The sequence below is a fragment of the Oryctolagus cuniculus genome, chromosome 17 (genome assembly GCF_964237555.1).
Source record: "Oryctolagus cuniculus chromosome 17, mOryCun1.1, whole genome shotgun sequence".
Lineage (NCBI taxonomy): Eukaryota > Metazoa > Chordata > Mammalia > Lagomorpha > Leporidae > Oryctolagus > Oryctolagus cuniculus.
In genome coordinates, this window is record NC_091448.1 from 35,428,969 (window position 1) to 35,455,300 (window position 26,332).

Sequence of the window (26,332 nt, forward strand, 5' to 3'; positions counted from 1 at the left end):
TATAGTATATTAGAAATATATTCCATTTCTTGTACATCATTTTGTTTTCCTGTGTATTGATATCTCTCTCTTTTTGGCTTAATTATTTCTACTGAGGTTTGGTAAACTGCCACTCCATAGGCCAAATATAGTCATCCACCTGTTTTTATAGAAATTTATTGTAATACAGCCATGCTCATTCATTTATGTCTGCTTTCACACTAAAGCGGAGGTGAATAATTGTGATCTAACCAGCCAGCCAACCATACAAAGCCAAAAATACTTAGAATGATATATTTATTTTCTGAATCTTCACAGAAAAGTTTGCTGACGTCTGATTATGTATTTATTATAATCTATCCCTAGCCTATCAGAAGTAAAATCTTCCCTTCCTACCTTCAAAGACTTTATATAATACAGTTTCTTTTTATTCTTTTTAATTAATGTTGTTGTTGAAACTCTTCAGTGTATTTTAAATCTTGGAATTCAGTGTTAGTAAAGAACCTGGTCCATAGAGATTGAGAGATTTTTGGCTTTGGTAAAAGTTCACAGGAAGGAAAGGAATATATCCGTAGGTATTTGTGCCAAAATAGTCAACATACGTGAGATTTAACCCTTTCTTTTCCTTTTAAAAATGCTTTGTACCTGTGCTGTCCTGTATGCTAGCCACCAGCTACTAGTGACTGAAGTCGATAAATTGAAATTAAATAAAAGGTCAATTCCTCATTTTCACAATCCACATTTCAAATGTGTATTATATGAATAATGATTATTTAATGGGCAGTGCAGATAAAGAACATTCCCATTATTGCAGCTTTTGGATAGCATTGGTTATAGCACAGTGTTTATAATTAAAATAATACTTTTGGTGCTTCACTAAAGAAGTTGGTGATTTTTTTAAGACAATAGGTGAAAGAATATGCTTTAAATTTCACCTGTGAAACCCTTTATTTCTGCCACATATATGGCTTTTATGTTATCTCCTCATCTCAAATTCATTAAAATTAAGTATTAGATATAAGTATACATTGGAAATGTATTAGTTGCTGTTTGTAGCTTTAGGATATCCTATGTTGTATTCCTTATTACCTCTGAAAACCTAAACTTCCAGAGAAGCTAAGAGCTAGTATGTTTTTCCAAGTACTCATTCCTGCTCTTGTGTTCTAGGGTAGCACTGTCCAATAGAAATAGTGTGAGTCACACATATAATTTTAAATGTTCTAATAGGCACATTAAAAGTAAAACAAAAACACACTCAAATATCCAATTGAAAGTATGTTTTAAAAAGATTTATTTATGCTGGAGTCAGAATCCGGAGCAGGAGATTGATCCTAGGAACTTTGATGTAGAGCAAGGATGTCTTTTTTATTTTTATTAAAGATTTTTATTAATTTCTTAAAGGGTAGAGTTACAAAGAGAAGGAGAGACAGAGAGAAAGGCCTTCCATCCTCTGGTTCACTCCCCAAATGGCTGCAATAGCCACAGCTGGGCCGAACCAAAGCCAGGAGCCAGGAGCCAGGAGCTTCTTCTGGGTCTCCCACGTAGGTGTAGGGACCCAAGTACTTGGGCCGCCTTCTACTTTCCCAGGCCAAAAGCAGAGAGCTGGATCAGAAAAGGAGGAGCAGGGCATGAACCGACGCCCATTTGGGATGCCAGTGCAACAAGCAGAAGCTTAGCCTACTATGCTGCAGTGCTGGCCCCAAAAATAACTTTTTTTAAAAATTTTTATATATTTGAGAGGTAAGAGTTACAGAGAGGGGGAGAGAGAGGTCTTACATCTGCTGGTTCACTCCCCAATTAGCTGCAAGCAGCAGCTGAGAGCTGAATTGGAAGAGGAGCAACTGGGCCTCGAATTGGCACTGTGGGATGCCGGTGCCACAGGTGGAGGCCTAGCTTACTATGCCACAGCGCCAGCCCCAAATGTCTTAACCGCTAGGCTAATAAACACCTGCCCCTAAAATGGATTAATAAAATAGTTTTCTTTTCTTTTGGTATTGAATCTTTGAAATTCGGTGTATATTTTATCCTTAGAATACATTTTTATTTGGATTGGCTACATTTTAAGTCATGGATGGTTACGTGGCTGTTGCGTTAGTAGTACAATTTTAGGGCTTTAAGCTTAGGTGGACTTGGAAATGTTGATTGGTGAATGATATCTTCTCTCTGGTATTTTGTCAGCACTTCTGCAATTGTACACTAAATTATGAATGTGCTGTGGATTGAGGAGAATCCCATACAAGATATTTGCTGTCTGCTAAGTTAGGCATTGTGACTTAAGTAGATTGAACATGTGTTGAATTCCATCCCGCCCCCATAACCTAACTATGCTGGTTTGTCTTTACTCTGTCAATCAAGACTACTATGTAGCATATTTCTGAAATCTTAAGTGATGATTATAATTCTTAAAACCCATGCTGTTTCTCTGTGGTATCATTAGGATTTGCATACTTTTCTATATTTTCATGCTTTCTAGGAACATTTATGAGGAAATTTAAGTACCAAGACAGACTTTTTCTTTCTTTATTGAACTTTCCTGTAATTTTTATGTAAACAATATTCATACATATGTACATGTATATTTACATACATATACATGAGCATATAGTTTATTGTTGCTCTGAGGTATGAATGAAAATAGAGAAATTTATTTTTCTGAAGGGTAGAAGAAAGTAAGAAACCATTGCCTAAGCAGAACTGGCCAGGCACTCTTTAGAATTAGAGTTTTATATGCATTATCTCAATTCTCAGAACAACCCTGTTTTTACTGCAGTTTTACAAGTGATGTATCTGAAGCACAGAGAAGTTCAGTAAGTTGTCCAAGATCATATAGAAACAAAGTGCTGGAGCTGGATTATGGGACATGAAAAGTCCGAGACAAATTGTGGACCTTTTAGACCATTGTGTCTGTTTTGCATTTGTATCTTTTAAAAGTGATCAGAAGTAGTAAAAATAGAATACTTTAAAGAAAGATCATTTGCAGAGGACCTGAAGTTGTAAACCAAAATAGTGACCCTATTGCTTTCTAAATATTTTTTCTGTTTAAAGCAAATAATGTGTTCACTAAGTGAGCAGAAATACATATTTAAGATTCTCATAGAAGGTGTTATTGTCTGAGTTTTAATATAGATCTTTTGTTCACATAGAGAGATATGTTAAGAATAACTGATAGTACACCTGTAAGTTTAAGGATTTAAAAAATTTCCTTAAAGGCTACAGAAATACAGATTATTTTTTTTTCTTTTTTTATTTTTTTATTTTTTTGACAGGCAGAGTGGACAGTGAGAGAGAGAGACAGAGAGAAAGGTCTTCCTCTGCCGGTGGTCCACCCTCCAATGGCCGCCGCGGCCAGCGCGCTGCGGCCGGCGCACCGCGCTGATCCGATGGCAGGAGCCAGGAGCCAGGTGCTTTTCCTGGTCTCCCATGGGGTGCAGGGCCCAAGTACTTGGGCCATCCTGCACTGCACTCCCTGGCTACAGCAGAGAGCTGGCCTGGAAGAGGGGCAACCGGGACAGAATCCGGCGCCCCGACCGGGACTAGAACCCGGTGTGCCGGCGCCGCTAGGCGGAGGATTAGCCCAGTGAGCCGCGGCGCCGGCCGACAGAAATACAGATTATACAATGATTTCCAAACCTGTCTGGGTGTGGAAATCCTTTGAGAAAGCCCCCCACCCCCAATTATTGATGCTTGTCTTTTTTAAAAGCTATATTTACTTGAAAGGTGGAAGGAGGGAGCAAGGGAAAGTATGAGTGAGAGTTCTTTCATCCTCTGATTCACCCCAAATGCCCACAATAGCTGGGCCAGGCCAAAACCAGGAACTCCATCAGGGTCTTCTACGTGGGTAACAGGAACTCAAGTGCTTGAGCCCATCACCTGCTGCCTCCCAGGAACATTAGCAGCAAGCTGGATTGGAGGTGGAGGAGCTGGGAGCTGAAATAGATAATATGTTATGGGATTTGAGTGGCAGCTTCTACTGTGTTTCCACGCTTGCCCCAGTGCCTTAAACTCAGTCTATGGCTTGGGCTTTGGAATTTTAAAAAGATCTAAATGTAGGATAAATTTAGAAATTTTTGAATTCATGGAGGAAAAAAGAAACTCAGGAATTAAGATAACTAGGTTTTTTTTTAAATTGATAAAATGTACCATTTAACAAATAAAATTTACCATTTTTACCTTTTTTCAATGTACAGTTGAATGACCGTACATTTACACTGTTGTATATCTGTCTCCATAATTTTTCATTATCACCATAAAAATAAAAATAAAAAACCTTTAATTTGCTATTTCTCTCATCTCCAACCCTGCTCAGCTCCTGGTATTTTAAGTGGAATCATAAAATATTTGTCCTTTAGTGTCTGCCTTATTTCACATAGTGTAAGGTCTTCAAGGTTTATCCATGTTGTTGCATGTGACAGATTTCCTTTTTTTTTTAAGACTATTCTGTTATATGTATATATCACCTTTTGTTTATCCAAATGGATATTTAGGTTGTTTCTACCTTCTGACTGTTCTGAATAAAGCTGCCATAAACAATGGTGTACAAGTATCTCTTCAGGTTACTGCTTTCAGTTTTTGTGGATGTGTACTCAGGATGGCTGGGTCATATGGTAATTCTGTGTTTAATATTTTAAGGAATTACCATGCTATTTTCCACAGTTGTATATTCCCACAGCAGTACAACAAAGTTTAATCCTACCATGTCCTCACCAACATGTACTTCCTGTTGTTTTAAAAAATTACAGCCATTCTGTGGGGGTAAGTAGTATCTTACTGTATTTTTGATTTGTAGTTCCCTAATAATTAGGGATATTGAACATCATTTTTTGACTGGCCCTTTGTGTATAATTTTTGGATAAATGTCTGTTTAAATATTTTGCCCATTTTAAAATTGGCTGTTTGGGTGACTTGCATTTTAAGTCAGTAGTCCCTTTAACTAATTAGTTTTATGATTTTCTTTTTTTCTTTTTTTTTTTTTGGACAGGCAGAGTGGACAGTGAGAGAGAGACAGACAGAGAGAAAGGTCTTCCTTTTGCCGTTGGTTCACCCTCCAATGGCCGCCGCGGCCGGCGCACCACGCTGATCCGATGGCAGGAGCCAGGAGCCAGGTGCTTTTCCTGGTCTCCCATGGGGTGCAGGGCCCAAGCACCTGGGCCATCCTCCACTGCACTCCCTGGCCACAGCAGAGAGCTGGCCTGGAAGAGGGGCAACCGGGACAGAATCCGGCGCCCTGACCGGGACTAGAACCTGGTGTGCCGTCGCCGCTAGGCGGAGGATTAGCCTAGTGAGCCGCGGCGCCGGCCTAGTTTTATGATTTTCTAGACCAGCCATTTAGCTTCTCTGTGCCTCATATTCCCTACCAGTTAAATGGGATATCATCTTTTTTTTTTTTTTTTTTTTTTTTTTTTAAGATTTATTTATTTATTTAAAAGACAGAGTTACAGGTGAGGGAGGGTCCTTCCATCTGCTGGTTCACTCCCCAAATGGCCACAACGTCTGGAGCTGGGCCAATCTGCAGCCAGGAGCTTCTTCTGGGTCTCCCACGTGGGTGCAGGGGCCCAAGGACTTGGGCCATCTTCTACTGCTTTCCCAGGCCAAGAGCCAAGGAGCTGGATTAGAAGTGGAGAAGCTGGGACTTCAACCAGTGCCCATATGGGATGCCAGCACTGCAGGCGGTGGCTTTACCCACTACACTACAGCACCAGCCCCAGGATATCATCTTTATGTAGCTTACTAAAGCAAATGCTAAAAACACATGAGATATGGCACTTCCTAAAGCAGTATACATATTAAACTGTCGCTAGTAAAATGGATAACTTTATAAGTGTGTCTTCATTTTCAGTCTTAGAAATAAAGAATCTTTTGTCGAGTTTCAGTGCATAATTGAGGAACATTTCTATCTACAACAGAAGATGGTCTGTTTAGGTTTCATTTGTAATATTTTACAGCATTCCTTTTTGTTTTGGTGTTGGAGCGTAAGCTCCTGGATAACAGTGTCACTCTCTGCAGTCCTTTTGTGTGGACAGTACGTTGGATTATTACTGTAGTTACATGTGTTTGTTTTAGCTCTATTTAAAGTGCTAACTACCAAAAATATTTTATGGTGTATTTATTATAAATAGTAATTGTTTCTCCTAGAAAGAAAAGGCATTCTGAAATTTTAGTGTGTCATTACACAGAATTCTCTTATAATACCTCTTGATTAGAATATTGCCTTCATATAGGAATCACAGGCACCGTCTCATTTAGAATATGTTTTCTCTAGTCATGCACAGAATTGGTTTGTTTGAAATCTTTTTAAAAAAATTTGAGAAAGCCGGCACCGTGGCTCAATAGGCTAATCCTCCACCTTGCGGCGCCGGCACACCAAGTTCTAGTCCCTGTCGGGGCGCCGGATTCTGTCCCGGTTGCCCCTCTTCCAGGCCAGCTCTCTGCTGTGGCCAGGGAGTGCAGTGGAGGATGGCCCAGGTGCTTGGGCCCTGCACCCCATGGGAGACCAGGAAAAGCACCTGGTTCCTGGCTCCTGCCATCGGATCAGCGCGGTGCGCCGGCTGCAGCGGCGGCCATTGGAGGGTGAACCAACGGCAAAGGAAGACCTTTCTCTCTCTGTCTCTCTCTCTCACTGTCCACTCTGCGTGTAAAAAAAAAAAAAAAAATTGAGAGTTACAGAGAGAGGCGTATGCACACTTTTTATCTCTGGTTGATTCCCCAGGTGCCCACAACTGCCTGGACTGGGCTGGGCTGGAGGTGAGAGCCAGCAGCTCTGTCCATGTTCCCCATATGGATGGTAGGAACCTGTTAACTTGCACCATTACTGCTGTTTCCCAGGGTTTACATTAGCAGGAAGCTGGAGTCAACAGTTGAACCCAGCACTTTGATATGGGATGTAGTCTTTTAAACACTTAAAATGCCATGGATTCATAGGGAGTGGGTTTCAGCAGCTCAGGCCCCTTTCCATTGGTTCTGACAAAGTGTGCTTCTCTGGTTAGGGCAGGCTGGTACTTCAATTGAACACAGATACCTTTCTCTTTGGCTTCTTTCTTTTCTGATTACCTTCTTTCATACATTTCAGGAAGCTGTCTCAGCTCTTAGAGTGCTTAATATGTTCAGTATACACATTTATTCTCTTGGCAAGAATCTTGCCCTTAACTTGTTTGTTTATAACAATTCCAGCAGCATGCTGGGTAACATTGTAGACTTCCAGTTTTGCCATGTTAACATTGATGGGCATTCCTTTTTAAACAGTTCCTATTCCCTTGGTGTCTGCAATGCCACCTTTCTTGTAAATGCACATGTGTACGTGGCCAAAGAAACAACTTCATGTTTTCCAAAAGACCTAGAAAACATGTATCAGTGCCTGTGCTCTTTCCCTTTGTGTTTGTCATCTTGGCAAGTCATTGGAAGGTGGCAGTTCCCTCCAAAAGGCTTGAAGTTTTATATAATTCATTTGAAAGGGGATAGAGAGATCTCTCATTGTCTGGTTCATTTCTCAAATGCCTACGACATTTGTGGCTGAGCTAATCTGAAGTAAGGAGCCAGGAATTTAGTCTCGGTTCTTCAAGTACTTGAGCCTTCACCCGTTGCCACCCTAGGGTAACATTAGTAGAAGTTAGAATTGGAAGCAGAGCTGGGAGCAGCCAGGACTCAAACCGGCATCCATATAGGATGCTGCAGATTTAACCCTCTGAACCACAGCTCTGACCCCTGGACTCTGCATTTTTATAGTTAAGAGGGGAAAATGTTTTGAAAATTTATTTCTGTGGGTTGTATGTCATTACATACAATGAGTATAATGGGCATATCCCTCTCAGAAATTAAGCATTAGGGTATGTTAAGATGAAAATACCATTTAGAAATTGTTATTTATGTACCCTATAACTCAGCCTTAACAATTACAAAAGACATGTATCAAAAAATAGGACACATAAAAGAAAAAGCACAAATGTAGCTAACTATGCATTCCCACATATACTGACAAAATTAGTTGTATACATGTTTTTTTACATCACATACTTCCTTTGAGAAAAAGTAATGTAGAAGCTTAAAAGTGATGAACAAACATTTAATTTTCACATGGTAAAGGTACATGCTTGGTATTAACAAAGAAGATGAAGAGTCACACCGTTGATTTGGTCTTTTCCCTGAGGCTATGTTATGTTGGCTACCCCATTTATTTATGGAGAAACTTTATTAAACAACCTTGTGAGTTCTGGGCTATCTGTCTTCTTTATAAATTATACTTGCAGATCAGCAAGTTCCTTACTAAATTAATCTTTGTTTTAGTACTTTATCAACTATAGCTAATAACAGCCATTTTACATTTTGACTTGATCTGTTCACTCAAATCTGTAAGTTCATTAGGTACATGATTTCTGCCTTTCAGATAATTTCAGGCAGTTGTTCTGCAAAGCATTTTCTGTTATATAACATGGGTCACCATTTTTCTCATGTGCTATATTTCTTTTCACTCACCATCTCTTCCTGAAATCAGTGCTACATTTTATTTTATTTTATTTTTTTTTTTTTTATTTTTTATTTTTTTGACAGGCAGAGTGGACAGTGAGAGAGAGAGACAGAGAGAAAGGTCTTCCTTTGCCGTTGGTTCACCCTCCAATGGCCGCCGCGGCCAGCGCGCTGCGGCCGGCGCACCGCGCTGATCCGATGGCAGGAGCCAGGAGCCAGGTGCTTTTCCTGGTCTCCCATGGGGTGCAGGGCCCAAGCACCTGGGCCATCCTCCACTGCACTCCCTGGCCACAGCAGAGGGCTGGCCTGGAAGAGGGGCAACCGGGACAGAATCCGGCGCCCCGACCGGGACTAGAACCCGGTGTGCCGGCGCCGCTAGGCGGAGGATTAGCCTAGTGAGCCGCGGCGCCGGCCCAGTGCTACATTTTAAGTTCTTATTATGGCAGCACCTCACTTCTGGTACCAGTTTCATCGGCTATATTGTGTAACTTAACCTTCTCCAAAACTTAGTGTCTTTAACCTGGCAATTGTGTATTCTTCATTAATGAATCTGTGGGTCAACTTGAGCAGTCAGAGGGAGTAAGAGTGTAGTCCATGCCAGTCCATAGTATATTTATTTATAGATTTATTTCAAAGGCAAAAAAAAGAGGTCTTTGATCTCCATCCATTGGTTCACTCCCCAAATGCCTACAACAATTAGGCCTGGGCCAGGGCAAAGCCATGTGTCCGGAATTCCATCAAAGTGGCAGGAACCCAAGTACTTAGCCATCATTAGCAGGAAGTTGGATTGGAAGCAGAGGAGCTGGGACTCCAACTCAAACCGGCACTCCAAAATGGATGCAGATGTTACAAGTGGCGGGTTATTATACCACAATGCCCACCCCAAGTTCACACTTTAAACTACTGGTTAAGTTCAGGTCTATTCCATATGTTTCTTGCCTTTATAAACCAGTGGGCAGCAGGGTGTGTTTTTACATGGTGATGAAAGAAGCACTAGAAGTCAAGTTGAATTGCATGAACACATGTCAAGCTTCTGCAGTTCTGAAAGCTTGAGTAAAGAGAGGGGTGAGCAAAACATATTACAATGTTACAGTAATCCAAACAATATGATATTGGTGAGTAGATCAAGGAATAAACACTTGTGTATATGATCAAATGATCTTTGACAAGAGTGCCAAGTCCACTTAGTTGGGAAATGACAGTTTTGTTAGCAGATGGTATTTGGAAAACTGGATATCCACATGAAAAAGAATGAAGTTTATTCCTGTCATATCATAGGTGTATAAAGCTTAAGTGAAGTGGATTAGAGACCTAAACATAATTCCTATAACTATAAATCTTCTGCAAGGATATGAGAGAAGATTAGTGACATTTAACTTGGCAATGATTTCTTAGATATGATACCAAAAACACAGGCAGTACAAGCAAAAGTAGACATGGGACTTCCTCAAATTTTTGTCGGTTAAAGGACACAAAGGTGGCTGGCGCTGTGGCATAGGGGGTAAAGCCACCGCCTGCAGGGCAGTGTCCCACATAGGCGCCGGTTAGGGTCCCGGCTGACCACTTCCAATCCAGCTCTCTGTTAAGGCCCGGGAAAGCAGTATAGGGTGACCCAAGTCCTTGTGCCCCTGCACCCATGTGAGGGACCCAGAAGAAGCTCATGGCTCCTGGTTTCAGATCGGCACAGATCCGGCCATTGCAGCCAACTGGGGAGTGAACAAGCTGATAGGAGACCTTTCTCTCTGCCTCTCCTCCTCTCTCTGTGTAACTCTTGCTTTCAAGTAAATAAATAAATCTTTAGGAAAGAAAGACACAAAGAAGAGTGAAGAGGCCACCTACAGAATGGAACATGATGCTAAGTGACATAAACCAATTATAAGAAAGACAATTACTATATGAGTTATCTAGACTAGTCAAGTTCATAGAAACAGAAAATGGAATGGTGGTTGGTGGTTTTCTAGGGAATTGCAAAACAGGTTAGTTGTTTAATAGGTATAAAGTTTGAGATTTGTAAAATGAAAAATTGTGCTGTTCTATCTTGTAACAATATGAATATTCTTTTTTATGTTTGATTTTTATTTATTGGAAAGACCAAGTGACAGAAAATCTTCTATCCAGTGATTTACTTCCCAAATACCTACAAGAGCCAGGCAGGGCCAGCCTGAAGTCGGACCCAGGAATTCCATGCAGGTCTCCCACATGGGTGGCAGGGACCCAAGTACTTGAGCCATCACCTGCTGCCTCTCAGGGTGTCCATTAGCAGGAATAGGAAGCTGTATAGCAAGCAAAGGCAGGGCTCATTTCTATGAACTACAGTATGAGATGCAGGTATCTCAAATGGTCGCTTAACCTGCTGCAGCATGCCTGCCCCGCAGTGAATAATAGGACTTAGTTGTGCATTTTAACAAGGTTTTTGTTATGGCAAAAGTATGGTTATTTGTCTCTTAACCACAGTTTGTTTGAAAAGGGGCAAAAGATCAAATAGCTGTTATAATTTCATTTATTGAAAAATTTGTAACCTGGCAGGAAGTTAAGTAAATAATTGTTATTAGTATTATTAAAAGCATAGGATATTTTGGGAACACCAGAGATAATGCTTTAAAAAGCCTTAAGATTGAGAAGTGGAGAGAAGTTTGTGTCGAAGAACGTGAAAGAGGCCGGTGCTGTGGCGTAGCAGTAAAGCCACCACCTGCAGTGCTGGCATCCTATATGAGCGCTAGTTCAAGTTCCGGCTGCTCCACTTCCCATCCAGCTCTCTGCTGTGGCCTGGGATAGCAGTGGAAGATGACCCAAGTGCTTGGGCCCCTGTACTTGCATGGGAGACCGGGAAGAAGCTCCTGGCTCCTGGCTTCAGGTCAGCACAGTTCCGGCCATTGCGGCCATTTGGAGAGTAAACTAATGGAGGAAAGACCTTTCTCTCTGTCTCTCTCTCACTGTAACTCTACCTGTTAAATAAATAAATAAAAATATTTAAAAAAATCCAAGATTAAGAAATTTTCAGCTTTGTACTATCTTTTACCTGATTTCTGCCATCTGTTTTTCGACTTCTGGTAACTCTATTTTTTACTGTAATTTTAATTTTGTATGTCTTGCTTTGTTCAGAAAAAGTTCAAGAGGGCTTATACATGGATACAACAGGTTGAATTGATTAACCAACATTGGTTAACAATATATATATATATGTATATATATGTATACACTTCCTTTGTATTCTGAGGCAGAGCATCAGACAAGCAGAGCCCATCTGGCTGGCTCACTCCCCAGTGCCCACAGTGACTAGCGTTCGTTCTGGGTCTCTGATGTGAGTAGCAGGAACCCAACTCCTGAACCTTTAACTGATGTTTCCTAAGGTTTTGTATTAACAAGAAACTGGAATTGGGAGTCATCTAGGACTCAAACCCAGGCACTCTGGTATGGAACGTGGGTATCCTAACCACTAGGCCAAATGGCTACTCCTATTGGTCGTATTTTAAAAGCAGATGAGTTCTCCCTCCACCCCCCACCCCCCACCCCCACCCCCCCCTTTTTTTTTGACAGGCAAGAGTGGACAGTGAGAGAGAGAAAGAGAGAAAGGTCTTCCTTTTCCATTGGTTTACCCCCCAGTGGCCACCATGGCTGGCGCACTGCAACCGGTACACTGTGCTGATCAGAAGCCAGGAGCCAGGTGCCTCTCCTGGTCTCCCATGTGGGTGCAGGGCCCAAGGACGTGGGCCATCCTCCACTGCCTTCCTGGGTCACAGCAGAGAGCTGGACTGGAAAAGGAGCAACCGGGACAGAATCTGGCGCCCTGATTGGGACTAGAGCCCAGTGTGCTGGCGCCGCAGGTGGAGGATTAGCCTAGTGAACTGTGGCGCTGGCCAAAAGCAGATGAGTTCTTAAATGTATAGAGAAATAAGAAAAATAGATTCATCTTAGTGTGCAGTCTCATTTCCTTTTGTGCCGCTTGACCTTTCAGAATTTTATATTACTGATACATCTTTTGTCCTCTTTATTTTCCAACCTGTATTCCAGCCATACCAATGTTTTCTAAGAGGTACTGTCTGGCATTATTCTTGATTCGAGGATGCCTTCAACTGTTAAGACCCATCATTGCTTTAAACTAACTTCATTGGTTGAGAGGGATGGTTGATTGGATTACAGCGCCAGTTTTAGACGTAATAAGTAGAGAAAGAGATATTTGTATTTAATTTTCTATATATAGAAAGGGTGAAATAAGCAAAATTAAGTGTCCATTAATTCTATTGGTCACCTAGATTTTTTTTCTTCTCTTAAAAAATTGAGATCATGCTGTTTTGATAGCCTGCTGCTTCCTAGTAAACTTGGTCCCTTCCCCAGCTTATTTTTGTGGGTATGTATTGATTGTGTGTGTGAGTGTACCTCTCTAACTGGTTCCTCTATTTGCAGCTTTTTCTTTATGGTAAACAGTGATGTGAAGAACATTTTTTTACATATGAATGTATGCTTATATCCATGATTTTTGTTTTCTTTCAGATGATGTAGATTTCTGGGCTAGAAGGAATGTACCTTTTTATAGTATAACTTCTTAGTAAACAAAAGTTAACCTTTTTTGGCTATTAATCATCCTAAAATATAACTTTTTCTTCTTTATTAGTGAGCACTTGTCCTGCTCTTTCACCTTTTTCTTGCATGGAGACAGCAATGTTTGTACCAGTGTGGAAATTAACCAACATCAACCTGTATACCTTCTCAGTGAAGAGCATATCACCCTTGCTCAGCAGTCTAATAGCCCGTTTCAAGGTAAATTATTTTATTGTCTTAATTATTGAATTTTTTGTTTGAAAAACATCCTTACTGAAGTTGATAATTTTATGTTTTAGGATTGATAGAATTTCCCCCAAGTGGTGATTCCAGTGTAGTCTATGTTCCTTTTTCCAAGAGAGAGAGAGATTGATCTTTGACCCACTGGTTCACTCCCCAAATGGCTTTGACACTTGGGACTGGGCCATGTTAAAGCTAGGAGCGTAGAACTCTTCCTGGCTTCCCGCATGTGTGGCTGGGGCTCAAAATACTTGGGCCATTTTCTGCTGCTTTGCCAGGCACATTAGGAGAGAGTTGGAGTGGAAACAGAGCAGTTGGGACTTGAACTGGTGCTCTGATATGGAATGCTGGCATTGCAGATCATGATCATGGCAAAACCCACTGTGCTACAACACCAATCCCAGTAAAATTAATTTTTTAAAGATTTATTTATTTATTTGAAAGGCAGAGGTACAGAGAGGCAGAGAAAGAGAGGTCTTCCATCTGGTGGTCCACTCCCCAAATGGCTGCGGTGGCTGGAGCTGGACTGATCTGAAGGTGGGCGGATCTGAAGCCAGGAGCCAGGAGCTTTTTTTGGGTCTCCCACATGTGTGCTTGGATGCTGGTGTCCCAAGTGGTGTCTTAACCATTGTGTCAAATGCCTGCTCTGAGGAAATGTTTTATAAACTTGTTGGCTTATTTTTAAGGGCTGGAAGTATGTTCTTATTTTAATTTAAACCTAGTGTTTACTTTTAAGAATTTATATGTTTAGTAAATTAAAAATATTTAGATTTGTACATCTGCATTTGTTTTTACTTGATATGCTTTTCCTTGATAGGAGTCAAGAGAAGTTGAAGGATACACAGAGACCCCACTTCATGATGAAATTCTATTTTTGATTTGAGGGTAGACAAATACTTATCAGGGTTTTTAAAATTTTTTTTAAATAAAGATTTGCTTATTATTTAAAGAAGGAGAGCGCGTGCTTCCATCGACTGCTTCACTACTCAAATGGCCACAACAACTGGGTTAGGGCTGGGTGAGGTTGAAGCCAAGAATCAGGAGCTTCCTCCTTGTCTCCCATGTGGGTTGCAGGGGCCCAATGTCTTGGGCCATCTTCCGCTGCCTTCTGAGATGCATTAGAAGGGAGCTGGATTGGAAGTGGAGCAGTCAGGGCATGAACGGCATCTATAAAGGATGCCGACATTGCAGTCAGTGGTTTAATCTGCTACACTAAAATACTGGCCTAGGGGCCAGTGCTGTGCCAAAGCAGGTAAAGTTGGCACCTGCAGTGCCAGCATCACATGTGGCCCCCAGTTGGGGGCACGGCTTCTCCACTTCTTATCTGACACCTGCTATGGCCTGGGAAAGTGATGGAGGATGGCCCAAGAGCTTGGACTTGGACCCCTGTACCCTTGTGAGAGACCCGGAGGAGGTTCCTGTTTTCTGGCTTTGGATTGGCCCAGCTCCAGCTGTTGTGGACATTTGGGGAGTGGGCCAGTGGATGGAAGACTCTCTCTCTCTCTCTCTCTCTCTCTAACCCTGCCTTTCAATAAATAAATAAATTTTAAAAAAATATTGGCCCCAGCAGTTTTTTAAGATTTATTTATTTATTTGAGGGCAGAATTATAAAGAGAGGGAGAGACAGATACATTTTTCATCCACTGATTCACTCCACAAATGACCAGACCAAAGCCAGGAGCCAGGAGCCAGGAGCCAGGAGTGTCTTGTAGGCCTCCCACGTGGGTGCAGGTGACCAGGCACTTGAGCCATCTTCCTCTGCTTTCCCAGGCACATTAGTAGGGAGCTAGACGTGAAGTGGAGCAGTGGGGACTCAAAGTGGCGCCCTCGACAGTTTTTATATTAAACTTAAATGGTGTACTTTATCTTCTTAATAATGAAACATAATAAATTCACTTTCACTGACATCATTATGAATTCCCTTTTCTTTTTTAGAGTTACATTAATTATCTACCACATTGTTCAGTGTGATCTGATCATATTTGGTGTAACTATCTCTGTTACTTACTTTATGTCTGCTTTGGGTTTCTAGTTATCCTAAGCCCATTTGGATTAAATGGCACTCTCACAGGACAGGCATTCAAGATGTCTGATTCAGCCACAAAAAAACTGATTGGTGAATGGAAGCAGTTCTATCCTATCTCGTGTTGCTTTAAGGAGATGTCTGAAGAGAAACAGGAAGACATGGATTGGGAAGATGATTCCTTAGCTGCAGTAGAAGTTCTTGTTGGTATGGATTTTGAGTATTAATCTTAAGGGGAAGCTAGCTGACTAAACATATTAGTTAGATTTTACTAAGTAACAGACATAGGGAGAAAAAACATAAAATGGTCCATAATTTTTGTGCCCAGATTACCTTTGTTAAGCTTGTAAAATGAACTTGAAGAAATGATATACATTACAGTTAACTAGATGTGATTAAAAAAAATACAAACACATTCATAGTTAGAAAATAGAAAAATGAAAAGAAAAAACTGCTTTCTAAGGTAATCCCAACTAAAGTAAATCCCTACTAACAGCTTTTTTCTCTCAGAAGCAAAATTGTATGCTAACAATGCATATATTTATAAATATATTTCTTTACATAAATGTAATCATATCTACTTTTCCATTATTACTTTTGAGTAAAACTGATTCCACTGTAGTTAAGATAGTAATTGATTACTCTGTGCATTTTTTTCCTTTCAGCTGGTGTCCGAATGATCTACCCAGCGTGTTTTGTTCTAGTCCCTCAGTCAGATATTCCTGCTCCTAGCTCTGTGGGATCCTCTCACTGTTCAGCTTCTTGCTTGGGTGTTCATCAAGTGCCTGCTTCTACAAGAGATCCTGCGATGTCTTCAGTTACTCTTACACCACCTACATCTCCTGAGGAAGTCCAGACAGGTATTGTACTCATTTGTTTCATCACCTCTGGCAATAAATTGGTATTTTAGGTACCCTAAACACTTAACAATGGTTTATTTTGAAATACTTTCAAGCTTGAGAAGTTCGCTAGTACAAAGAACTCATCTAGCATCCAAAATTGTTAACATTTGCTGTATTATCCTCTCTCTATTTATATATTCATCATCACTGGTCTTTTTCTGAACCATTTGAGAATAAACTGTAGAGACAGCGCCCTGTAACTCCTGTCTGCTCATTGTATTTCCCAAAATTAAGATATTCTCCCTTGTACTTTTTATTTGATCACCCAGTTTAGGAAAGCAACAATGATACCCTACCATCCAATTCACATTGGCGTGTTTTGTTTGTTTAACATGTTGAGGCAGGTATTTGGCATAGAATTGAGATGCTCCTTGGAATGCCTGTATCTCATATCAGAGTGTCTGGGCTCGGGTCCTGGCTCTTCTCCTGATTCTGGCTTCCTGTTAATGTGCACCATGGGAGGCAGTAGGTGATGGCTCAGGTAGTTGAGGCCTGCTTGAACCTGGCCCATCCCTGGCTATCGAGGACATTTGGAGGAGTGAACCAAAAAATGGGAGATTCATCTGTCTGTCTCTCTGTTTCTTTGTCTTTGAAATAAATAAAATGAATTTTTTAAACAAGTAACCCTGTTGACTTGATGCCCACCTTCCCAGGATGCACCTGTGTCTCTTCTAAGAACACATCTAAGCAGGATGCATACTAAGACCCCCACCCTCCCCCCCTTTTTTTTAAAGCATTTTTAAAATCAGATTTGCTTGTTTGCTTGAAGAGCAGAGTTATAGAGAGAGGAAGAGATGGGGAGAGAGAGGATCTCCCATCTGCTTGTTAACTCTCTGAGTAGCCATAGTCAGGGGCCTGGAACTTATCTGTGTCTTCCACATGAGTGCAGGGGCCCAGGCACCTGGGCCATCCTCCACTGCCTTCCCAAGGACCTTGACAGGGAGCTGTATTGGAAGTGGAGTGACCAGGACTTAAGCAGGCACTCGGATGGAATGCTGGTATCGTGTGTCAGAACACACGCTTGTTGTGTCACAACAGCGGCCCCAGCCCATCCTGTTTGTTATCTGGTTAAGGTACCACCCTCACCTCAGAGAAGAGGCTGAAATTGGGGTCAGGGGGGTGGGAGGGTTTCTTTTTAGTTTGGACCACACTTGGAGGTACCATTCTCTTTTTCTGTTTCATGAGCAATCCTCTGACTTACTCATGATGGGTATTTCTCCATGTGGAGAGGCCTCCTACTTTCAAATAAATTGTTTTCACTTGTATAATATATATATATATATATATACACACATACATACATATATATATATATAGACGCCTCTGCTTTGAATTCATATCTGTAAGTTTCAAAATAGAAAATAATCAAAAGCTCTGAAGCAAATTTGGCAAAATGTTATAATTCTAGAGAGCTAGGTGGTATGTTCACAGGTGCTTATTATGATTAACATTATAATTTTATATACGATCATTATTTCAAAATAAAAATATTCAAAAAATTTTAAAAGTTAGCATACTTCTTGCCTCAAGATAAAAATGTTCTCAAAATATAGCTGGAGCAAGTTGTACCACAGAGTAATGAGAAACCCCAGTAATTTTACTTTAAACCTACTTCTGTTCTCCTACAGCCTGTTCTTTTTTGTTTGTTTCAGTTGATCCTCAGTCTGCCCAGAAGTGGGTCAAATTTTCTTCAGTAACTGATGGCTTCAATTCTGATAGTACTAGCCACCATGGTGGGAAAATACCCAGAAAATTAGCAAATCATGTTGTGGATAGAGTTTGGCAGGAATGCACTATGAACAGAGCACAGAACAAGTATGTATTTTCAAGTTTGAAAATTCCATATTCGTAATTACTTATAATTAGGGGATTTTTTTTAAATATAAATAAGAATTTGTGTGATTTTAATGGAAAGTTGATTTAAAAATTAATTTTAAATTCCTCTGTAACAAAAATTGTGTCATTCTAAAGAATTTCATAATTTGAAATCTTAGGAGGAAGTATTCTGCTTCATCAGGTGGCCTATGTGAAGAAGAGACAGCCGATAAAGTGGCATCCTGGGATTTTGTGGAAGCCACACAAAGAACAAATTGCAGTTGTTTGAGGTATACTTTTTTCTAGTTGATTGATGCCCACGTATATGTGTAATAATTTCTCATTCTGTTGATTTAGAGTAGCTTACATAAGCACACAGTATGTTAGAATTTTTTTTTTCAAAAGAAAAAAATTACATAATTTGATGCTGACTATAGAAATACAGACAAGTCCCTGCCTTAAGTTCTTTATCAGTTACCAGAGGTAGACTTTTGTGAAAGCTTTGTTTCCTAGCACCCAAATAAAAGAGACTTTTTATTGGGTTACGGCATATACAAGAACACTTTTAAAAGTTTGAGGAAAATTAGTTTAAAATTATGAGTTTATTTTGGAGCAAAACAGTTTTGAAATTTATGCATAGTTCTTTTATGATTCACATTTTCTTTTTTTTTTTTAACTTTTATTTAATGAATTTAAATTTCCAAAGTACGACCTATGGATTACAATGGCTTCCCCCCCATACCGTCCCTCCCACCCACAACCCTCCCCCCTCCCACTCCCTCTCCCCTTCCATTCACATCAAGATTCATTTTCGATTATCTTAATATACAAAGATCAGGTTAGTATACATTAAGTAAGGATTTCAACAGTTTGCTCCCACACAGAAACATAAAGTGAAAAATAATAGATGATTTTTTTAAATGATGATGAAATCAGATCAGACCTATTGTCATGTTTAATCCCAGTGAGAGTCTAGTTGAGAATTGATAATTTTTTTTAACAGAAGATCAGTTTAGTATGCATTAAGTAAAGATTTCAACATAGAAACACAAAGTGAAATATATTTTTTGAGTACTCGTTATAGCATTAAATCTCAATGTACAGCATATTAAGGACAGAGATCCTACATGAGGAGTAAGTGCACAGTGACTCCTGTTGTTGACTTTACCAATTGACACTCCTGTCTATGGCATCAGTAGTCTCCCTATGCTCCAGTCATGAGTTTCCAAGGCTATGGAAGCCCTCTGAGTTCTCCGACTCTTATCTTGTTTAGACAAGGTCATAGTCAAAGTGGAGGTTCTCTCCTCCCTTCAGAGAAAGGTACCTCCTTCTTTGAAGACCTGTTCTTTCCACTGGGATCTCACTCACAGAGATCTTTTTTTGCCAGAGTGTCTTGGCTTTCCATGCCTGAAATACTCTCATGGGCTTTTCAGCCAGATCCGAATGCCTTTAGGGCTGATTCTGAGGCCAGAGTGCTGTTTAGGACATCCACCATTCTATGAGTCTGCTGAGTATCTCGCTTCCCATGTTGGATCACTCTCCCCTTTATTTATTCTATCAGTTAGTAGTAGCAGGTACTAGACTTGTTTATGTGCTTCCTTTGACTCTTAGTCAAAGGCACCGGCTCCCTAAGGTACTTTTAAAGACATGGAATATATTAGATAATTTCCACAGCGTCTAAAGTAGTACATACAGTTGAGTTTTGTGCAGTAATTTTTTTTAGCATTCTTTGGGGAGATGTAAGGTGAAATAAATATCAGAAAATGTGATTCTACAAAAGACTCAAGGTATATCACTAAAATACAAGATTTCTAATGGTTTGTTGATAGATTGGTGGAATGGATGACTTTGGAATTTTTTAGGTAATTACATTTATATGTTGGAGCCTTTTGATGAGACTTGATTATCAGAGGCTTTACGATTTTATTGCCTGGAATTTATTATTTTATTCTGCAGATTAATGGTAAATCTTATGCTTTTGCAGTCATGGAAACAATAATGGCCTTCATATCCCTAGCCTCATCAAAGAAATGGCCACATCTCTTTGTCAGGGAAGTGAGGCAAAAGAATGTAGCACCTGCAAGTTAGGGCCAGGGCTTTTTTTAAATTAGCTTTATTTGGTCGAATACAATGACAGATTCTCAAGTGTTCTGATTTATTTCTGAATAGATTGAATGTTCTCATACAGATTCTTTGTATCATTTCTCAAAGTCTGGTAACATTGTTGAAAGTTTGTCTCTGTTGGCCGCGCAGCGGCTCAATAGGCTAATCCTCCACCTTGTGGCGCCGGCACACCGGGTTCTAGTCCCGGTCGGGGCGCCGGATTCTGTCCCGGTTGCCCCTCTTCCAGGCCAGCTCTCTACTGTGGCCCGGGAGTGCAATGGAGGATGGCCCAAGTGCTTGGGCCCTGCACCCGCATGGGAGACCAGGAGAAGCACCTGGTTCCTGGCTTCGGATTAGCACGGTGTGCCAGCCGCAGCGGCCATTGTGGGGTGAACCAACGGAAAAGGAAGACCTTTCTCTCTGTCTTTCTCTCTCACTGTCCACTCTGCCTGTCAAAAAAAAAAAAAAAAGTTTGTCTCTGTAATAAAAATATGGATAGTTAGCTCTTATTTCGCAGTTTAAAATAGTTCAAAACTATACCTTGTTTAGGACATAATTTGGGTAAGATCAGGGTGTCAGTAAACTGTGTTCAGTTGGCCAAATTTGGCCTGTTGCATGGCCAGTGAGCTGAAAAGGTTTATGTTTTAAAGAGTCGAAAAATATTTTGTGGCACAAGAAAATTATGTGTTGTTCAAATTTTGGTAGCCATCATAAGAACCCACTGGAACACATTCACATGTGTTCATTCACATGTTGTTTGTGGCTGCTTTTGTCCCAGTAGTGCCAGAGTTGAGGACAAGTCATTCATCACTTCTTTAGGTTTTTGTCATGTGAGCAGTGTAAAATATACGTGCACAAACCAATATAGCCATGACATCACTAGGCAGTATAATCTTACGGGACCACTGTCTATATATTATGCAACAATGACTGAAATGTTTTGCTGTGCATGACTGCAGTTGGGACATAAGACTGGCCTCTAGGGCCCAAAATATTTATTATCTGGTCACTTAAAAAAAATGTGTCCATTCCTGGTCTAAGATCAATGGAACACTTAAATGAAATTAAGCTTTTGTTTCCCTATATTGGTATTTTTATAAAACATCTCTTTTGTTTTAGTTTCCAAATTAGGCTTTGCTTTATTCTTTTTGAAAAGATATGGGTTTTAAGCATTTTTGTCTGATGTAGTTATAGAGGAAGGCACTAGGAAACACATGTTAACATAAGTTTGAATTTTTTATCTTGAAAATGAACTTTTACTTAAAATTTTTTCTTTGTATTTTCAGAAGTTTCTCCCAAGCATGTAGAGATTTCCTGCACTTAAAATTTTCAAAGCATATGACTTTGCTCAGCTTACGCCTTTAGTAACTTTGCAGTGTCTATGATCATTTCCTTTTTAAGAATCCTCCTACAAAGGTGTGTCTGTGGTTCCCTGTCTTTGAACATGTAAGAATTGGAGGCAAAGTAATGTGGACTTGGGGAAATTCTGGGACCATCTTGCTACCCCGCAGGCTTGAGACCAGCCATCCCACATTGAAGCATTAAAAAAAAATTACTATAACATTTTATACTTCAAGCTGTCTTCCACCTCTCAGTCATAAATAATAATGTTATCTCATTGTTTTAAAACAACTTCTATGTATGGGATGGAAGAGTCATAGTTTATTTAATCATCCCAGAACAACATAAGTTGTTTTTTTGCTTGTGTTTACTTTTTTTTTATTCTTTTTTTTTATTTAATGAACATAAATTTCCAAAGTACAGCTTATGGATTACAATAGCTTCCTCCCCCCCATAACTTCCCTCCCACCCACAACGCTCCCCTCTCCCACTCCCTCTCCCCTTCCCTTCACACCAAGATTAATTTTCAATTATCTTTATATAGAGGATCAATTTAGCATATATTAAGTAAAGATTTCCACATTTTGCGCCCACACAGAAACACAAAGTGTAAAATACTATTTGAGTACTAGTTATAGCATTAATTAAACATCTAAGAGTAATTGTGTATTAATTACAGAGTTCAACCAATAGTTTTAAGTAGAACATAAAATGCAACTTTTGTATTGTTGTGGCTTCCCCCCCAACCCCCCTTCCTCCCGTGGCCCTCCCCTCTCCCACTCCCTCTCCCATCCCGCCCTTCATCACGTTTCGTTTTACTTTTTAAAAAACAATATTATTCCTTGGTGCCACAGCTCACTAGGCTAATCCTCCCCCTGCAGCGCTGGCACTCCGGGTTCTAGTCCCGGTTGGGGCGCCGGTTCTGCTCCTCTTCCAGTCCAGCTCTCTGCTGTGGCCCGGGAAGGCAGTGGAGGATGGCCCAAGTGCTTGGGCCCTGCACCTGCATGGGAGACCAGGAGGAAGCACCTGGCTCCTGGCTTTGGATCGGCGCAGCGCGCCAGCCGTAGCAGCCATTTGGGGGGTGGACCAACGGAAGACATTTCTCTGTCTCTCTCTCACTGTCTAACTCTGCCTGTCAAAGAAACAAAAATAATACTATTAGTGACTTAACTATTTATTATGATATTTCTTAGCACTTATTCTGTGATGAGATGTCATAGGCTCAGGATACACTAATTAAAAAGGCGCCTGCTGTAATGAAGTCTTACTCTTAAGGGAAATGAGGCAGTAATTTGTTGTTTAAAAAGGTTTTAAGGCCCAACACAGTGGGTTAAGTTGCTCTCTGCGGTGCTGGCATTCCATATAATCCTCAGCTACTCCACTTCCGATCCAGCTCTATGCTAATGTGCCTAGGAAAGCAGTAAAAGATGCCCAAGTACTTGAGCCCCTGTACCCACGTGGGAGACCTAGAAGAAGCTCCTGGCTTCAGATCAACTCAGCCCTGGCCAGTACAGCCATTTGGAGAGTGTACCAGTGGATGGAAGATACCTCTCTCTCTTTCTTTCCCACTGTAACTATGCCTTCAAATAAATAAATAAATCCAGCTCTCTGCTGTGGCCCGGGAGTGCAGTAGAGGGTGGCCCAAGTGCTTGGGCCCTGCACCCACATGCGAGACCAGGAGGAAGCACCTGGCTCCTGGCTTCAGATCAGCACAGTGCACTGGCCGCAGCGGCCATTGGAGGGTGAACCAATGGAAAAGGAGGACCTTTCTCTCTTTCTCTCTTTCTTCACTGTCCACTCTGCCTGTCAAAAAAAAAGATTTTAAATCTTGTTAAAATTTAAGAATAATGAGCACAGGGAAGGAAATAAAGTAGATGGACAATGTGGTAGAATTGTGGGCAAGAGGGTTATTTAAATACTACTTGGGACATCAACCTGATTCAGCCAATTTTACTTTGATTGTTTTGCATATGAGAATATTTATTTTTCTTGAACTGACTTGAGGCTGAGTAGCGCACATTTACCAATACTAAACTTGCGTTGACTGTAAATAAGAAAATTATTCTTAGAAAGCAAACCGCTTAACACCGCATACTGTGCTTCAAGGGTACTGGGAACTTAAGGCCAATAGGAAGAAAAGAATCTTAAAGGAATTATTTTGTTGGGCTTTGCTTTGAGAACAACTCCTTTAGAAAGAGTCCCCAACTTTTGAGTTGTAGTATGATATAAACTTGTTTTCTCTGAAGAAACTAGCTTTTATAAAAAGGTCTGTATGAAAGAAAGAATTGTGACTTAATGTTGTCAAAAATTTGAAGAGTCACTGCTGAGAGTTACTCTTACAACTGGTTAAGAGAATATGTGGGCTGGCGCCGCGGCTCAATAGGCTAATTCTCCGCCTAGCGGCCCCGGCACACTGGGTTCTAGTCTCGATCGGGGCGCCGGATTCTGTCCCGGTTGCCCCTCTTCCAGGCCAGCTCTCTGCTGTGGCCAGGGAGTGCAGTGGAGGGTGGCCCAAGTGCTTGGGCCCTGCACCCACATGGGAGACCAGGAGAAGCACCTGGCTCCCAGCTTTGGATCAGAGCAATGAGCTGGCCGCGGCGGCCATTGGAGGGTGAACCAACGGCAAAAAGGAAGACCTTTCTCTCTGTCTCTCTCTCTCTCTCTCTCTCTCTCTCTCACTATCCCCTCTGCCTGTAAAAAAAAAAAAAAAAAAAAAAAAAAAAAAAAAAAAAAGGAGAGAGAGAGAATATGTGAATATAAAAAAATCTCTTGTATACTTGGAACAGAGCCAAATAATTCACCTCATTAATGGAGAGCCTCTCTCTTGTTTGTGTAAAGTAGACTAAATCGCAAGCTTTTTGGTTTCAACTTTTTTATACTTAAAAATTATTGAGGACTCTTAAGATATTTTTATTTATATGGATTATTACCTATTTATATTCATTTTAGAGAAATTTTAAAGCACTATACTTAAAAGAACATAAACCCAGTAATATTAACATGAATAAGATATTTCTGTAGATATCAACTATGTTTTCTAAAATAGCAACAGAAAAGGTGGCTAGCTTAAACTGTACCTCAAACAGTTGTTATACAAGTACATTTTTTCAAAGCAGTCATTGTATTTCAGCAGGTAGCAGAAATGCTTTACCTCTTATTTCTTCAACAGAACATAAAAGCATGTATGTAAAGGGATTTAATAAAACTTATTTTTAATGAATTTGGTAAAATCTAATAAGATTATATTTGTCTTCATGAAGGACATTCTTAAGTGAAAATGGCTTTTAAAAAACCAGCAAACAGTGTAAAATAGTATAAAAAATAATGATTACTATGATTAGTACAGTTGGTACCACTGCTCTGATTCATGTTCAGTGGCTAGCAATTTTATGGTCCGTTGCTTTTGCAACGTCATTCTAGATATCAGAGTGACAAAAAAGGCAAATAGTGCTTTGCTATTATAAAAATAGTTTTGAACCCCTGAAAGGATCCATGGATCATTCTCAGATATTTGAATAAATGATAAGTGAGTGGTATTGTCATTTCTTTTCTCTTTGCTTTCCTGGTTCCTTCCTGCTAGTATTATCTATTTTCCTTTTTTTGCTGGCTTAGGAGCTTGGTATTCTGTTTTTTTCTCTTTTGCTAATTCAACATTTGTTGTGCTTGCTTTCCTTAAAGTCTAAAGTGAATCAGAGTCTATGTTCTGTTTATGGGAGCAAGAATCTTAAAATGCTTTAATCTTTTTTTTTTTTTTTTTTTTTAAGATTTATTTATTTACTTAAGAAGCAGAGTTACAGACAGAGAAAGGGAGGGACATATCTTCCGTATGCTGGTTCACTTCCCAAATGGTCGCAAAGCAGGAACTGGGCCGATCTGAAGCTAGGAGCCAGGAGCTACCTCTTTTTTGTTTTTGTTTTTTTGACAGGCAGAGTGGACAGTGAGAGAGACATAGAGAAAGGTCCTCCTTTTTTCCGTTGGTTCACCACTCAATGGCCACTGCAGCCAGCACACCGCACTGATCCAAAGCCAAGAGCCAGGTGCTTCTCCTGGTCTCACATGTGGGTGCAGAGCCCAAGGACTTGGGCCATCCTCCACTGCACTCCCGGGCCACAGCAGAGAGCTGGACTGGAAGAGGAGCAACCAGAACAGAATCCGGCACCCCGACCAGGACTAGAACCCGGTGTGCTGGCGCCGCAGGCGAAGGATTAACCTATTGAGCCACGGCACCGGCCCAGAATACTTTAATCTTGCTCTTCTTAGCTTCCATGTTAATTTTTAAAAATATTTTAATTCTACCCCATTCTAAGAGATTTCAAACATACATAAAAGTAAGAGAATTGAACAATTAAACAATGAATTTGTATTTATTAACTATCCATATTTACTATGGTTGCTTCATCTAGGCATTTTCTTTTGCTGAAGATATTGTTTTAAATTTTGACATCCATTGTAGTTGACTTATTTAAAATATAATTATTTTGGCATACAGTTAGTATAAAATGTTAATGATATTTGGCATTCTTTTTACTTTTGAGATTTTAAATTAATGATGAATTTTGCTATTCTAGGCCTTTTGCCTTTAAAAAATTATTTTCATTTTATTTGAAAGGCAGAGAGATAGAGAACAGGGAGAGATCTTTATTGGTTCTCTTTCCAAATGGCTGCAATGGCTGGGCCTAGGCCAGACTGAAGTGAGGAGCCTGGAACTCAACCTGAATCTCTCATGTGAGTGCTAGGGACTCAAGTACTTCAAAAACAGTAAAAGTAAACCTAATGGATACTGAATGCTTAAGCTATATATTCTACCACTTTTTTTTTTTATGTTTCTTAGTGTGAAAAATTGTTTTATATGTATCATTCATTGTGAATCTGGAAATCTCAGAGTATACTATTTTAAACTGTGAGTGAAATTATTAGGTTTTTAAGTATATAT

The 26,332-nt window shown here is 40.2% G+C and overlaps 1 protein-coding gene and 1 non-coding gene across 7 annotated transcripts in view; both read left to right on the forward strand.

Moving 5' to 3' along the window:
* MED13 (mediator complex subunit 13) overlaps positions 1 to 26,332 on the forward strand; it is a 114,977-nt gene that overhangs the window by 18,852 nt on the left and 69,793 nt on the right. For 4 of the 6 annotated variants that reach the window (XR_011383550.1, XR_007911285.2, XM_051824707.2 and 1 more), the window contains exons 4-8: positions 13,049 to 13,194; positions 15,248 to 15,445; positions 15,904 to 16,098; positions 17,793 to 17,955; positions 18,135 to 18,245. Coding sequence is in view for 4 of the 6 variants with exons in the window: in XM_051824707.2 (XP_051680667.2) it covers positions 13,049 to 13,194; positions 15,248 to 15,445; positions 15,904 to 16,098; positions 17,793 to 17,955; positions 18,135 to 18,245 (813 nt within the window). In the remaining 2 variants the exon portion in view is untranslated. Of the gene's footprint in view, positions 1 to 13,048; positions 13,195 to 15,247; positions 15,446 to 15,903; positions 16,099 to 17,792; positions 17,956 to 18,134; positions 18,246 to 21,349; positions 21,475 to 26,006; positions 26,125 to 26,332 lie in introns of those variants that run through there. The other 2 variants (XM_051824711.2, XM_051824712.2) reach the window with 2 other exon arrangements.
* On the forward strand, positions 21,462 to 21,594 carry LOC127484533 (small nucleolar RNA SNORA38). Its single transcript, XR_007911594.2, has one exon. It is a non-coding gene; the product is annotated as a small nucleolar RNA SNORA38 (small nucleolar RNA).